The following is a 16,672-nucleotide window of genomic DNA, read 5'->3' on the forward strand; positions in this document are numbered from 1 at the left end:
TGGGGGGGAGAGGGAACAAGGGAGGGGTTGAGAACCTCCAGGGTGGGGGGGAGGTTTGCCCGTCTCGTCTCCAGATTGGGGAAGGAGGAGGAACCAGGTATAAAGGACTGGGGGTAGAATGTGATAGATGGAGAGGGACAGAGGCAGAGACAGCAGGCTTAGATGGATTAGGAGGAGATCAAGACTGATGTGGCTTTGGCGATTTACTTCATCCTTGCTGTTGATTTTTTAAGCAGCTTATGGGAGATATTCCAATTGTCTTGGGCAGGACTGTGGGAGGAGGGAAAAAAGTTGGTTGAACATTATCCTGGAAACACCTTTTACAGATCAGGAGGCCACTTGGCCCATCATACATTTACTAGTCCACTGGATTCTGGTGGTACTTCTGAGAGAGCATCACTGGTCTAGAGGCAGGTTCAATCCAGCTCTCTGGGCCAAAGATAGTGGCGACTGTGTTCAGCAGAGGCCTTGAGGGGATGCAGACTCCGGGGGAAGTGGAGGACTGGGGCGGGGCACCAGAAAACGGGGAGACCACACCCCCCACCCCATATGGGAAGAAGCAGAGGCGATGGCCCACATGACCATGACAGCGGGCCAGTGAGGGGCTCTGCGGGAGGGCTGCTGGTGACCCGAGGCGAGGAACCCACGCAGACTGTGGGATGCTAGTGACTACGGTCGAAGGACTTGCACCAGGCAGCGGACTGCTGGAGACTGGCTGAAGGGGCACCAGGTATTGGAACTGGAATGCGAGAGGGTGCCAAGGGCGCTGAAGGCTTCCTGATCATGTAGGAGGTTCAGATCTGGAGCTCAGGTTGTCGATGGTTTGGACTGCTGGAGGTGAATCTATGGACACTTGACGACTCTGAGGGGGGACTCCCTTTCCCTGCTCTCTCTCTGACTGTAAGAGGAGCCAGACAATTTCTGCTGACTGCGAATCTGTCTGCCTTTAGGCACATTTCACAAAAAGACACCTGTTTTATTACATGTCAATAAAGGAATCTTGAATCTAGTTACAATCACCCCTTAGCCTCCCACATTCCAGGGAGAAAGGCCCGACTATCCTGCTCCACTGATCATTCAAATGTACCAGTTCCGGCAACATCCTTGCGAATCCTGCAAGAGATGCAAAACGAGTTAAGACCAAGTTTCATTTGTACCCTCTAACTGGCAAGCTTCAACATCCAAGATCAAGAGTTTCAAGTAAACGGAATAATTTTTCATCTGTCGTAAAGCCGACAGATTCACCGTCAGTAGAAATTGATTAAAGTGCCTCTTACAGTCAGAGAAAGAAGCAAAAGAGAGTCTCCCCAAAGTCACCGGGTGTGCGTAGATTAAACTCCAGTACTCCCGCAGCCGCACAAGAGTCCAGTGCAAACCATTAGCAACCCGAGCTCCAGATCCGAACCTCTGACACAATCAGGAACCCTTCAGCGCCCTCTCACATCTCAGTTCTGAGACCTGGTACCCCTTCAAGGTGGTCTTGAGCCAGTCTCCAGCAGTCCGCAGCACAGTGTGAATCCCTTCATTGCAGTCGCCAGCAGCCCCACTGCCTGCGTGCTTCTTCAACCGCAGAACCCCTCACTGGTCTTCTTTACTGTCCTGTGGGAGGTCTCCCCGCTTTCTGGTGCCCTCCCCCAGTCCTCTGCTTCCCCAGAGTCTGTAATCCCTCATGGCTGCTGCCAATCACAGGCACTGCCATCTGGGGCGCAGACCTTGAAGTCGTAGTATCTTTAAATAAAACCACTGTCGGCTCCATTTAAAGGCCGTTTAAAGCCTGTACGGAGCTGACGGCGGTCGAACCCTGCAGGGGAATGCTTTGTCTCTGCTCCCCGGGTCTGTACCAGCGGAGGTGCTGCTATAACAGCAGTGCCGCCATTTTACCAGCAGGCGCAGGTCAATAATCTCAGTTCCATGATTTCAACAACGTGCAAATTGTGAGAAGGAAAAATCAATATGCACAGTGAAAATTTTTTTTTCAAAAAATAGTTCTATAAAGTTTATTAAATAAAATCCATATTAAAATCAAGGCATTTGAGATAGAAAAATACACATCCACAAACACAGAGTAGCAAATGAACAACATGAACACAGAGAAGAGTCAAAATATCACCTTGCACGGAGATTACGTTGAGCTGTCACACAAAGACTGTAGACAGGACATGAAGTGCAAAGAGTTAATGATGGTCAAGAGGATTTATCATCCTGGGGATATTTGAGGGGAAACACTGCACATGTAAAAGCAAACATTATATCTGCCCTGAGGCCATGTTTCTGTTAGCCATTATGTTGATTTGATGATTGGCAAATGGAGGTAACAGAGGGTGATGCACAGTCCGCTGGCCGTGTCTGCTCTACACCAGCAGGAGGCCTTCCAACTGTGACAGTTCAGCTGCATGCTGGAGATCTGATTTGAGAGCAAGGAGTGGGACATACATTGGGTTTCAGCGAGGCGGCATGATGCGCATGGGGGGGGGGGGGGGTGAGTGAAAATTCCACCCTCATGAAACCTTCTATGGGAGAGGCAGCCCATACAAACACATATCTCCAGGCAGGAATCCGTCTTGTCAAATTGTCAAACTGCGCTTCCCCTGAAGGACGGCAGCCCTGTTGAGCACGGTTTGGAATGAGGAACCGCTCAGTGGGAAAGAGCTTTTGGGAATCTCATGCAGGACATTCAAGCTTCCTGCTGATCAAGACACTCGGCAATTGGCCCAACGTCTCATGACATTGTGGGGAAAAAATAAACCGAGTACGGGGAGTTTAGTCAGGTTAGCTCCACAAGTTGTTTGTTTAGTGAACAATGCAGATGTAAATCTTAATTTAAACCAGGAATAACAAAGGGGGTTGATTGTGACAACAGTAAATGGAACAGGGAAATCTTTAGAGAGAAATAACTGCCAGCAGAGTTCTGCCAGAAGGCACAATTCCCCATTGTGATGGAACAGCTGGTTTATTAATTCTCCTCTCAGGGGAGTGAAAGTGAGAATCAAGAGGGGATCCTGTTACTGGGTGAGATTGACAGAATGGGACAAGCCTTGAAGAGGGGGCAGTTTCTGCAGTGACCAACCAAACTCCAGCCGCCTGCCCTGACAATGCTCAAAGATTTCACTCTGGGTGGGTTGGCATGTTTTAGGCTACTAGTGTGACTGGGTGTATTCCTGGGTGGGATCTGTTGAAAGATTCCCCCCACCCCTTGCAGGGCACCAGGACTGACGGCTCCCTCCACTCTCAGTTCATTCAGTACAGAGCACCAACCAGGTTAGCACGGTTACAGCTGGTGTACTGACACCCATGGGTTGTGATTCAGTGTTCAGGAATGGAGTCATCTCCAGATGGACAGCCTAGCACCTTTGCTGCCTCCTCCCTGTGATGACGGCAGAGGTCTCCTCTTCTCTTTACTGGAGTTGGAGCCTTTGTCCGGCTTGTTGGTGAAGCGTTTCTGAGCCGGCACTCCCTGAGGACAGGTGGGGAGAGGTTAGAGTGCGCAGACCACCCCTTCACAGAAACATCAAACTAAGGGACGTGGGGCTTGGCAGGCAAGAACAGTGTTGCAAGGCAGTTGAGGGTCAGATGTCCCACAGCACATTCCAGGACCTTCAGCCCAACTCGTACATGCTGACAGACATAACTGGCAGCGCCCACCACCTGGCCCGTCGAGTCTGCTCTGTCATTCAATAAGATCACAACTAATCTGCCTATGCATTCAGCTTCACCTATCCCAACACCCTTAATTCCCTATTCATCAAAAATCTGTGTCTTAAATACATTTAATAAGGCAGCTCCCACTGCTTCCTTGGGCAGTGAATCCCACAGAGTCACCACTCTCGGAGGGGGTGGGGGGGAAGAGGGGAAGCAGTTCCTCATCTCTGTCCTAAATCAACTCCCTGATTCCTGACACTTCCCCTAGTTCTCATCTCAACTCCCTGCTTCTATCTTATCTATTTGTTTCTCAATTTTGTGAAAGATCCCCTCCTCATCCTTCTAAACTCCAATGAGTATAGTCCCAGCCGACTCAATCTCTCTTAAAATAATCCCTTCGTGAATCAGCTTTACAGCACAGAACCGAGGCTAAACAATTCTACTGGTGCTCAAAATTCAGATTTATTACATACATTACATACACCCAAGATTCTTTGTCCTACAGGTTAGGCAGAATTTCTGATTACTGTTAACTATAAACTGTACACAAAAGAAATCCAAACAACTGAATACAGAAATATTAAATAATAACTAATGCACAAAGTAAGAGTTCTTCAGTAAGTCTCTAACTAATCTCTTGTTGGGGGGTCTGATGGATGAGATGTAGCAACTGTTCCTGAAACTGGTGGTGTGCGTCTGGTGGCACCTAGACCTCTTTCCTGATGGCAGCAGCAAGAACCATGTGCGCTGAGTTGGGGGGGGGGGGCGGTTGGACCCTTGATGATTGCTGCTGTCTCTCCTCACACCACCAGGTTCAGGAGTAGCTCTACCATCGGACTCAGAGACATCTTTACAGATTCTTACTTTTGCACTTTGATGTTTACATTTCTTTCTTTATTTACAGGTACATGTATCTTAGAACCATAGAACATTACAGCATAGAAATCAGGTTGTTCTAGACTGTAGCAGACTATATTTCTGCCGAGTCCACCAACCTGCACCCAATCCATAGCCCTCCCATCCATGTCCAAATTTTTTCTAAATGTTAAAAATGAGGCCGTATTCGCTACCTCAGCTGGTAGGTCATTCCACAGCCACTGCTCTCTGCATGAAGTTCCCCCTAATGACCCCTCTAAGAAATTCCCTCGCAGGAAAAAGAATCTCAGGGTTATATGTGATGTCATGTTATGCTCTGTCAATAAATCTGAATCTGTTACCCCTAAACTTTCTCCTTTCACCCTTAACCCATGTCCTCTGGCTTGTACCTCATTTAACCTGTGGAAAAAGCCTATCTACATTTACTCTGTCTATCCCCCTCATAAGTTTAAACACCTCTGTCAAATCTCCCCTCATTCTTCTATGCTCCAGGGAATAAAGTCCTAACCTTTCCCTACAACTCAGTTCCTGAAGTCCGGGCAACATCCTAGTAAATCTTCTCTGCCCTCTTTCAATCTTATTGATATCTCTCCAGAAGTTAGGTGACCAAAACAGCACACAATCTTCTAAATTTGGCTTCACCAATGTCTTGAACAACTTTACCATAACATCCCAACTCCTATACTCAGTACTTTGATTTATGAAAGCCAAATATTCCAAAAGTTTACTTTACAACACCGTCTAACTGTGGCACCACTTGAGTACAGTTTCTTAAGTACATTATTTTTTCACGACCAATCAGTGGTAATTCTTCCTGGCCTCCAGGAAAAAGAATCTCAGGGTTGTATGTGGTGTCATGAATGTACAATAAATCTGAAGCTTGAACTTTGAACACCTGTCAAAGCAGCAAGCCAGATGCTGGACCTTCAGGATTTCTAAACAATTGGACTTTTACTCTACTTGCCCAGATTCCACACCTATCCTTGGGTACTCACCTCTTTCTTTGTTGTTTGGTTCATCTTCTGATCCTGGTTTCCTTGAGCGGTAGAAGCCAGAATCTCTGGCCCTATCAGCCTGAAACACAAGAAATAGCACTTCAGACTTCCTTCACCTCAGTTGCACAGCAGAGAAACGGACTCTTCAGCCTAGTGAGTTCAAGCCCCATTTATTATGGGGTTCTCTCCACACTCCCATCATCTCCCTACCCCCTCCTCAATATTCTACCCCTCACCCACATGCTAGGGGGCAATTTACCCACCAACCTGGGGGTCCTTGGGTGGAAAGCAGAGCACATAGGAGAAAATGCACACAATCAGGGGGAGGAGGAGGAATTACCCACCCCCCCCCCACCACCACGCAGACAGCACCAGGGGTTGGGATCGAGCTGGGGTCGCTGGAAGAGAAACAGCTTCTCAAACCATTGTGCTACTCATTTCCCATTCACACCAACCCAACCTGGTGAATGGTTGTCTTCAAAGTTACATGAATCTATACAAGGCTCTGGTAAAGGCCATCACTGGAGCATTGTTATAGTAACCATGTTACACAGGAGGTACAGTTTTTTTTAAAAATTTTTTTATTTTTCACACCATAAACCACATTGACCAAGATACATACATTTTCCTTTTCAAATATATATAGTGTCTTTTTCTCCCCCCCCTCCCTCCTCCCATCCCACCCTCCCTACCTACCCCCCCATTCATTTAAAGTACAGAATCTAAGAAATATTAAACCAGTCAAACAATGCTGTCATTCAATAAAAATAAACAAGAAATTCCACTGAGTCAATTCTTTTCATTTCCTTCTCCTTTCATTATTTTAGGTGGTAGATGTCCCCGATAGGTTTTCTCTATTGTGTTTCATGTATGGCTCCCATATTTGTTCAAATATTTCAATATTATTTCTTAAATTATATGTTATTTTTTCTAATGGAATACATTTATTCATTTCTAAATACCATTGTTGTATTCTCAAATTATCTTCTAATTTCCAGGTTGACATAATATATTTTTTTGCTACAGCAAGAGCTATCATAACAAATCTTTTTTGTGCACCATCCAAATCAAGTCCAAATTCTTTGTTTTTTATGTTACGTAGGAGGAAGATCTCTGCGTTATTTGGTATATTGTTTTCTGTAATTTTATTTAATATCTGGTTTAGATCTTCCCAAAATTTTTCCACTTTCTCACATGTCCAGATTGCATGAATTGTTGTTCCCATTTCTTTTTTACAACAAAAACATCTGTCAGATACTGTTGGGTCCCATTTATTTAACTTTTGAGGTGTAATGTATAGCCTGTGTATCCAGTTATATTGTATCATACGTAACCTCGTGTTTATTGTATTTCTCATAGTTCCAGAGCATAACTTCTCCCATGTTTCCTTCTTTATCTTTATGTTTAGATCTTGTTCCCATTTTTGTTTAGTTTTACCATTTGTTTCCTCATTCTCCTTTTCTTGTCATTTAATATACATATTTGTTATAAATTTTTTGATTATCATTGTGTCTGTAATCACATATTCAAAATTACTTCCCTCTGGTAACCTCAGACTGCTTCCCAATTTGTCCTTCAAGTGGGATTTCAGTTGGTAGTATGCCAACACTGTATCGTGAGTTATATTATATTTATCCTTCATTTGTTCAAAGGATAATAATTTATTTCCTGAAAAGCAATTTTCTATTCTTTTGATCCCTTTTTTCTCCCATTCTCTAAAGGAAAGGTTATCTATTGTAAAAGGGATTAGCTGATTTTTGCGTCAGTATTAATTTTGGTAATTGGTTTTATTCCTTTCTACATGAATCTTCTTCCAAATATTGAGCAGATGATGTAATACTGGAGAATTCCTATGTTGTACCAATTTTTCATCCCATTTATATAATATATGATCAGGTATCTTCTCGCCTATTTTATCTAGTTCTAATCTAGTCTAATCTGGCTTTTCCCTTGTTTGATAAAAATCTGATAGGTATCTTAATTGTGCGGCTCTATAATAATTTTTAAAGTTTGGCAGTTGTAAGCCTCCTTGTTTATACCATTCTGTTAATTTATCTAGTGCTACCCTCGGTTTCATCCCTTTCCATAAAAATTTCCTTGTTATTTTCTTTAACTCCTTGAAGAATTTCTCTGTCAAGTGTATTGGCAATGCCTGAAATAGGTATTGTATCCTTGGGAAAATGTTCATTTTAATACAGTTTATCCTTCCTATTAGTGTTAGTGGTAAGTCTTTCCAATGCTCTAAATCGTCCTGTAATTTTTTCATTAGTGGATAATAATTGAGTTTATATAGATGGCCGAGGTTTTTATTTATTTATATACCTAGGTATCTTATTGCTTGCATTTGCCATCTGAATGGTGATTCCTTCTTAAATTTTGAGAAATCCGCATTATTCATTGGCATTGCTTCACTTTTATTTGCGTTAATCTTGTAACCCGACACTTCTCCATATTCCTTCAATTTCTTATGTAATTCTTTTATTGACAATTCTGGTTCTGTTAAGAATACTATACATCATCTGCAAATAAACTGATTTTATATTCCTTGTCTTTTATTTTTATCCCTTTTATTTTATTTTCTGTTCTTATCAATTCTGCTAGTGGTTCTATAGCTAACGTGAACAATAAGGGTGATAGTGGGCATCCCTGCCTTGTTGATCTGCTTAAATTAAATTGCTTTGATATATATCCATTTACTGTCACTTTCGCCAATGGCCCCTTATATAATGCTTTAATCCAATTAATATACTTCTCTGGTAAACTGAATTTTTGCAATACTTTGAATAAATAATTCCATTCTACTCTGTCAAAGGCCTTCTCTGCGTCTAAAGCAACTGCTACTGTTGGCGCTTTACTCCCTTCTACTGCATGAATTAAGTTAATAAATTTACAAATATTGTCTGTTGTGCGTCTTTTTTTAATAAATCCAGTTTGATCTAGATTTACCATTTCGGTACATACTCTGCTATTCTGTTTGCTAATAGTTTAGCTATTATCTTATAATCTGTGTTAAGTAATGATATTGGTCTATATGACGCTGGTGCGAGTGGATCTTTCCCTTGCTTTAGTATTACTGTAATTATTGCTGTTTTACATGAATCTGGTAAGCTTTGTGTTTTGTCAATCTGGTTAATTACTTCCAGGAGGGGAGGAATTAATAAATCTTTAAATGTTTTATAGAATTCTATTGGGAATCCATCCTCTCCTGGTGTTTTATTATTTGGTAGTTTTTTTTATTATCTCTTGTATTTCTACTATTTCAAATGGTTCTGTTAATTTATTTTGTTCCTCTATTTGTAATTTTGGTAGTTCAATTTTAGTTAAAAATTCATCTATTTTGTCTTCTTTCCCTTCGTTTTCAGTTTGGTATAATTGTTCATAGAATTCTCTGAAGTTTTCATTAATCTCCGTTGGATTATATGTGATTTGTTTGTCTTTTTTTCCTTGATGCCAATACCATTCTCTTAGTTTGTTCTGTCTTAAGCTGCCATGCTAGAATTTTGTGCATTTTTTCCCCTAGTTCATAATATTTCTGTTTTGTCTTCATTATGTTCTTCTCCACCTTATATGTTTGTAGTGTTTCATATTTTATTTTTTTATCTGCCAATTCTCTTCTTTTAGTTATGTCTTCCTTCATTGCTAATTCTTTTTCTATATTTACTATTTCCCTTTCCAACTGCTCTGTTTCCTGATTGTAGTCCTTCTTCATCTTGGTTACATAACTTATTATTTGCCCTCTGATGAACGCTTTCATTGCGTCCCATAGTATAAACTTATCTTTCACTGATTCCATATTTATTTCAAAATACATTTTAATTTGTCTTTCAATTAATTCTCTAAAATCCTGCCTTTTAAGTAGCATGGAGTTTAATCTCCATCTATACATTCTTGGAGAGATGTCCTCTAACTCTATTGTCAATATCAAGGGTGAATGGTCCGATAATATTCTAGCTTTATATTCTGTTTTTCTTTATAATACAACATTTCTAAAACATCAAACATTTCCCTTATTCTCCTATATAAAATTTCTTTAACCCCATTCTCCCCTCTCCCTCCTGAGTTGCCCTTTATCCCTTGTCGGGCAACCACATCTCCCCTCTCCATTTGGATTTGCGAATTCACTCACAAGCGTCAACTGATTTTGCAGTGACCATAACTCCCCGGAAAAGTTTTCAATTTTCATATATAACAAAGGTCACTCTTTTAATTCCCTCCTTATTTCCTCTGTTCCCTTTCATTCCCTTATTAATTCTTATCTATACTCTATATATTTTCCTCTAAATACGGATATACTCATGTACACACATATATACATACACATCTATATATATATATATATATATATATATATATATACACACACACCCCCAAAGACACACATACATATAGTTCGTGGTCATTTTTACTCTCATTACATGTCTTCATCTCTCTGCTTGTTTTGCAGTTGTTCTGCAAATTTTCGTGCTTCCTCCGGATCTGAGAATAGTCTGTTTTGTTGCCCTGGAATAACTATTTTAAGTACCGCTGGGTACTTTAACATAAATTTATATCCTTTTTTCCATACGATCGTTTTTGCTGTATTGAACTCCTTCCTCTTCTTCAGGAGTTCAAAACTTATGTCTGGAGAGAAAAAAAATTTTTGACCTTTGTATTCCAGTGGCTTTTTGTCTTCTCTTATTTTCTTCATTGCTTTCTCCAATATATTTTCTCTTGTTGTATATCTTAAGAATTTTACTAAAATGGATCTTGGTTTTTGCTGCGGCTGTGGTTTCGGGGCTAGTGTTCTATGTGCCCTCTCTATTTCCATTTCTTCCTGTAATTCTGGTCTTCCTCGGACCCTGGGGATCCAATCTTTTATAAATTCTCTCATATTCTTGCCTTCTTCATCTTCCTTCAGGCCCACTATCTTTATATTATTTCTTCTATTATAGTTTTCCATTATATCTATCTTCTGAGCTAACAGCTCTTGTGCCTCTAACTTTTTTATTAGATTCTTCTAATTTCTCTTTTAAGTCCTCTACTTCCATTTCTACGATTATTTCTCATTCTTCCACATTGTCCACTCTTTTTCCTATCTCTGATATGACCATCTCTATTTTATTCATTTTTTCTTCTGCACTCTTAATTCTTCTTTTTATTTCATTAAATTCTTGTAATTGCCATTCTTTTACTGATTCCATATATTCTTTAAAAAATATCCATTGTCCTGCCTTTCCCTTCTCTTCCATTTCTCTATGCTCTTCTTCTTCTTCTGGGTTGGCCATCTGTTGTTTCCTTGTTTTCATTTTGCTCTCTTCTTTCTTGTTCTCGTTGTTTTCTGCATTCTCTTCCTGTTGCTGTGTTGCAGCTGTCACTCTCAGCTGTGGAGATCGACTCCTCAGCTGTTCCCCCCTCCCGTCAGTGTGTTTTTTTCATGCGCGGTTGCGCACTTTTACTCGGCTCCGCGAGCCATTTTTGTAGTCCCGAGCTCGGGACTTCCACTGACCTTAGGGAGCGGGCTTCTCTCTCCGCGGCGGGCCTCCTCGGACAGGTAAGGCCTTCACCTTCTTCTTCCGACGTTCCTTCTTCTTCTCTTCTTCCCGTTGCTTTCGACTTTTCTCTCTTTGCTGCCATTTTCTTCTCACCTTTACTTTTACTTTGTTTTAATTTTTATTCTTGTACCTTTGTGTTTTGTGTGATTTTTTTCAACTTTTCTGGAGAGGGCTGGAATTCCCTGACCGGCCACTACTCCATCACGTGACTCCTCAGGTACAGTTAACACAACTCTATTATAGCCCCAGTGACCCAGGTTCGAATCCAGCACTATCTGTAGGGAGTTTGTACATTCTCCCCTTGTTTATGTAGTTCCCTCTGGGTGCTCTGGTTTCTTCTCAGCCTCCAAAACACAAGGGGCTGTAGGTTAATTTGGGTATAATTGGGCAGCACAGGTTAAATGGTCGGAATTAGCTTCGACAGTGTTGTAAATTTAAAAAATAAATATATTTAAAATAAAGGTCCAAGAGAGGGTTCGTGAGAAGTGGAGTGGTGGCTCCAGAACAGTCCTAGGTAAGAGGGATTTCAGCTACAAGACAAAATAATGGGGGTTGGAGACACACAGATGGAGCTATAAAAACAAGCTGCCAGAAGAATTCAGCAGGTAAAGAAGTATCGGTGGGTCCCGATAAAGTCTTTCGCCTCGAAACTGGGACCATTCCCTTTCTCTCAGGTTCAGGCCTCAGGTTCCAGAATCTGCCATTTCCTGTTGCCTGGGGGTGGGGGTGGGGGGTAGGAGGGGGAAATATGGTCAACATTTCAGAGCAGAACCCTTCGTCAAGATTGAGAGTGCAAAGGGGAGATTAGCTGATATAACAAGGACAGGGTCGGTAGGGTGAGACAGGGGAGTGATGAACCGATGTGGGGGGCGGGGGGTGCTGAAAGATGACAGACAGATGGGGAAGATGAGGGGTGGAATTGAAAGACAGAGGTGGCTGATTGGCAGGTGCAAGACAAAGAAGGAGAGAGGCAAGAGAATAATTCCTAACGAAGGACCTGGGAGAGTGGAGACACAGCACTGATCTACAGGATCCTACTACCCAATTTTGATGCTGACAGCTCCATACAAGCTTTAATCAGCCGATAAAAGGAGCCCACGGTGTATGTTTATTTAAATCCCAAGATGCGGTACCTGTGCCAGCCAGCAAACCACATGGGGTTGCAGACTGCCGGGGGTGGGGGGGGGGGTGGTAGCAAACTGGCGCAGGGCAGTGGAAACTGGGAGGATGTCCCACTGAGGAGAAACACAAGAGACAGCCCCTACAGAATGGTAACCACGGTGACTGACCAGCGAGGGTTGAGTGGCCGAGTGACCCACACAGGCAGCGAAAGACTGGCTCATGTGAAGCAGGTATAGAAACAGGGATTCGAGAGGGAAAGAAGGGCCTCGGGCGCTAAAGGCTTGCTGATCTGTGGGTTTGGATCTGGAGCTTGGGGTTACCAGTGATTTGAACTGGAGCTGTAGGGGCACCCTCCATGGGCACTTAGTGACACGTAAGGGACGGTCTTTTGCTTCCCTTTCCGCTATTGCAAATTCACGTTTATTACATTTTTAATGTATTACAGCATAACAATAAAATGAACCTTTAAAAGTTTGATTACCCTTTACTTCCTCTGGATACTGCATGACCTACTGAGTTTCTCCAGCACTTTTGTGTATTGCATAATTCCCCACAAATGCTTTGTGACTAGTTTTCAATCGGGAAGGAGGTCCAGGAGCCTGAAGACGAGCACCCAGCGGCACAAGGATGGCTTCTTCCACTCCGCCATCAGATTCCCGAACGGACATTGTACCAGACACTGCCTCACTGGGTCTTTTTTCTTGCTCTATTTTCGTACAGTGGTTTATAGAAATGTTTGCCCTGTGTTGCTACTGCAATCAACTAATTTCATTACTTGTTCATGACAATTCACTGCCCCTCACTTCAGCTCCCAGCTCTCCTCGGAGTTTTAATTACCTGGCCGTCATGCACTGCTACCCTGTTTAAAGTGTTGCATCCTCCAATTCCTCCTGGCAACGAAGTGACTAATTTAAATTTGGAGTTTCAGTAAGAGACTTTCTGTTGAGTCTCCATACGTGCATCCACACACACCTATTGTCCTGGACATCCCTCAGGTAGGTGAAGAGCTCGTCCATGGACGGTGCTGGGCGATCAGAGGTGCCTGTGTACGTACTCAGCAGTCTCGAGAGCTGCCCGACCTGTTTGGGCGACAGCACTCCACCTGCAAGCCCTGCAGAGGAAGAGAAGCTTCAGACAAAGCAGAGATGCAACATTACCAAGCCAATTATAACCCACAATGGTCTGCTCTGGTCTCTCGCCTTTAACTCAGCAAGATTGGGCACTCGTGCACCAAACCTTGTTTGCCTGTCGTGTTTTCACAAATTTAAAATGGTTGTCATCATTTCCAAATCCTTCCACCACCACATCTCACCCCCTCCTCCTGCAAACACCCAGCCTCTCTAATTAGTCGTAGAATTAGTTATACAGGCCCTTTGGCCCAACTCAATAATCAGATTTATTGTCAGAGTACATGCATGACTTCACAAACGACACTGAGATTCTTTTTCCTGTGGGCAAGGCAGAATTTCTACTTATCTGTAGTGCAGAAAACTGCACTCGAGAAAAGAGAGAAATGTGAACAAAATGAAGCACTGGAGACAACCCTCGAGGGAAGGTGACCATAGCACCAAACTAGTGGCTGAAGGACCCACGCAGGCTGCTGGCAACTTGCAGTCTAAGGACCTACACCAGACAGCAGGCTGCTGGAGACTGGCTAATGGGAACCAGGTACCAGAACCAGGATTCGAGAGGGTGCTGGGGGCAAGGAGGGCTCCTGAAGGACCTCAAGCTCTGAAGGTTTTCTGATTGTATCAAACGTTGGGACCTGGAGCTTGATTTGAACTGGAGTCTGCAGCTCAAGGCTGCAGGAGCACTGGAGGTGAACCCACAGACATTCGGTGTCTCCGAAGGGACTCTCTTTTGCTTATCTTTCTCCTATTGTTAGGGGGAGGGGGGTTGGGCAATACACATGGTGACAATTTGTTGACCTTATGACAAAGTATAATATGCATATTACATTTTTAATGTGTTATTATGTGACAATAAAAGGAACCTTTAACCAGTGACAGGTGGCGAACTATCAGGAATTTCAAACAACTTGACACCGGCTTACGGTCACTACAGAAATCCACTGCCATGTCAGTGATTCCAAGTTCACCTCTAGTTCACCTCTCTGGACTGCAATGCAGCACCTGATCCCACGAGCCCTGCCACTTGCACATACCTGGGTTCTGCGCAAACCCTCGCTGCGTGGGGACCGACTGGGGCGGACTGATCTTCACCTTCTGTACAGCGCTGCTCAGGGGTTTGGCGTTCTGCGAAGTCGACAACTGCCCCATTGGCTGGGGCCGGGCCGTCTCCCATGTGCTGGAGTGTGCCAGGATGATGGGAGCCCCTGCTGGCAAGGGGCAAACACCTTGTGTCAGAATCCAAGGGCCGACCACGCTTTTAACCCCAGCTGCTGAATGAGGTGTAGCAATTTATTTATACATCATTTGTATAAATATGTGGCTAGCATGTGCTGACCAGTCTGCCATGTTGGGAGCGGATAACCAGACTCAAGTTTCTGTCCCATCAGACTCCTGTTCGAACCTTGCACTAGTAAAATAACATTGGGGTTAAGGCATTTGCCCTTAATTCCCGCCTTTGTACTGTTTAATCCACTTGTACTATGCATGGGTTGACCAGTTACACTGCTCGCAAAACAAATGTTCTCAGTACACGTGACAATAAGCTTGAATGAGTGCGTTTAGATTTGGGCAGCATGGTCTGCATGGCATTACAGCGCCAGTGACCTGGGTTGGAATCCCGCACTGTCTGTAAGGAATTTGTATGTTCACCTGCCTGGGTATTCCTGGGGGAGCTCCGTATGGAGTTGCCGGTTAATGGGGTGCAATTGGACAGCACAGATCTTAATGGCCGGAATCGGCTTCTACCTTGTAAATAAAATTTAAGAATATTTTTGCAGACTATTACAGCTCAGGAGGCCATTTGGCCCAGAAAACCCCTTAATCCGATCATTTGTACATTCCACTTTAAAAGCCCCGAGTAACTCAACATGTGCCATAAGGCAGGCTAGAGGAAAATTCAAAAATAGCCTGCAACAATGGTGATGTCAGGTTCGATGGTAGCCTCCAAAAAGTGATCTGGATAAACATTTGAAATGGAAAATATTCCAAATGGACAAGGAATGAGCAGGGATGTGAGATGAATTGGAGCTCACTGGAAAAACACCCCAGGGGTGTACATGGCCCAGGAAGCGCAGCCACCCACCTCACACACCCCACCCCTATACACCCCACACCACAGAGAGGCCTGTGGAAGCCCTGTCCAGCAATGTTTAGTCAGACGTTTAACAGAGTAATTGGGATGTGCTCAGCAATATACAAATGATAAAGGATTTCTCCCCCCACCCCGCCTCACCCTCTACTCTTACCCTGCTGGGGTTCTGCCGCCTGTGGCATTACATTGGGTGGCTCTGCATCTGCGTTGGCATCCAAAGGGCCACTTGGAGGTCGGTCCAAAAGCTTCAAAAGAGAATACTGCAGCTTAAAGATCGAGACAGTTCCCAGCTTTTCCTTCTAGCTTATCTGCTCTGTCGAACCAGAGCTAAACCCCGCCAAACCAGCTTTCACCTCGTGCCCCGGGAAAGTCAAACAGGAACCAGCTCATCTACTTTGCTCAGCTTTTCTCCGATGGAATTGTTTCACTGACAACATGGGGGTTAACTGGCAGAATGGTTACCACACACAAAGCATTGTTCCATCCACTATGCTGGCTTTTAGGAGGAATCGAGTGAACACAAAAGAAGGTGGAGGGACTGAGCAGGTCATTCAGCACCTTGTGGAGAGAAATGGCCCATCAATGTTTCAGGTAAGGGCCTTTGCTCAAAAATAAAATGGGAAGGGGGCTTGCTAGACTGGGGTGGGAAGATATCTGTGAAGGGGCCAAAGTGATAGGATGCTGGTGGAGTAAATAAACGCACACTAGAGGAACTCAGCCGGCCTCTTACGATAGGAGGTAAAGATATATCACTGACATTTCGGGGTCTGAGACCTTCTTCAAGGTGTAAGCAAAGAACAAGAAGGCATCAGAATAAAGACTGAACACTACCTGGGGAGGAGTCCAGGCTAACAAAAGATGGAGAGACAGGCAACGGAGGAAACACGGCTGTATAGTGGTTCTTATCTTTATTGTGTTATCTACTTTTTTAAAAATGGCCTCTTTTTAATTCAAAAATAAAAAAGTTGTTTCTTCTCCAATCTTTTGCCACCCCTCTCTCCTCCAGCTCCCCACCCCCTTAACTTTTCAGAGTTTTTTTTTTCCTCTTCAGCCCTCCCACCCACATCCACCTATGACCTCTTGCCTGTGACCCTTTGCTCCTCCTCCTGCCCCATCCCCACCATTTCATCAGGCACCTTCCTGCTTTCAGTTCATACTTTGATGAAAGGCTCAGGCCGTAAAGAATGCTGCACGACCTGCTTTTGTGTATCAAGATATTTTTCCTGTTGTTTTTTTTTGTTTTACAAAGTACCTGTTTGGCTGCAGCAAGAAAAAATTTCAATGCAG

General features: G+C 43.5%; 1 protein-coding gene across 1 annotated transcript in view; it reads right to left on the reverse strand.

Moving 5' to 3' along the window:
• Positions 1–1,990: 1,990 nt before the first annotated feature.
• Positions 1,991–16,672, reverse strand: part of cntrob (centrobin, centrosomal BRCA2 interacting protein) — a 37,576-nt gene continuing 22,894 nt past the window's right edge. The window contains exons 9-13 of the mRNA XM_069915646.1: positions 15,540–15,630; positions 14,328–14,501; positions 13,136–13,274; positions 5,511–5,589; positions 1,991–3,454 (exon numbers count right to left, since the gene is read on the reverse strand). Coding sequence (XP_069771747.1) covers positions 3,323–3,454; positions 5,511–5,589; positions 13,136–13,274; positions 14,328–14,501; positions 15,540–15,630 — 615 coding nt within the window. The 3' untranslated portion in view covers positions 1,991–3,322. The remainder of the gene's footprint in view (positions 3,455–5,510; positions 5,590–13,135; positions 13,275–14,327; positions 14,502–15,539; positions 15,631–16,672) is intronic.

Source organism: Narcine bancroftii, chromosome 2, assembly GCF_036971445.1.
Source record: "Narcine bancroftii isolate sNarBan1 chromosome 2, sNarBan1.hap1, whole genome shotgun sequence".
Classification (NCBI taxonomy): Eukaryota; Metazoa; Chordata; class Chondrichthyes; order Torpediniformes; family Narcinidae; genus Narcine; species Narcine bancroftii.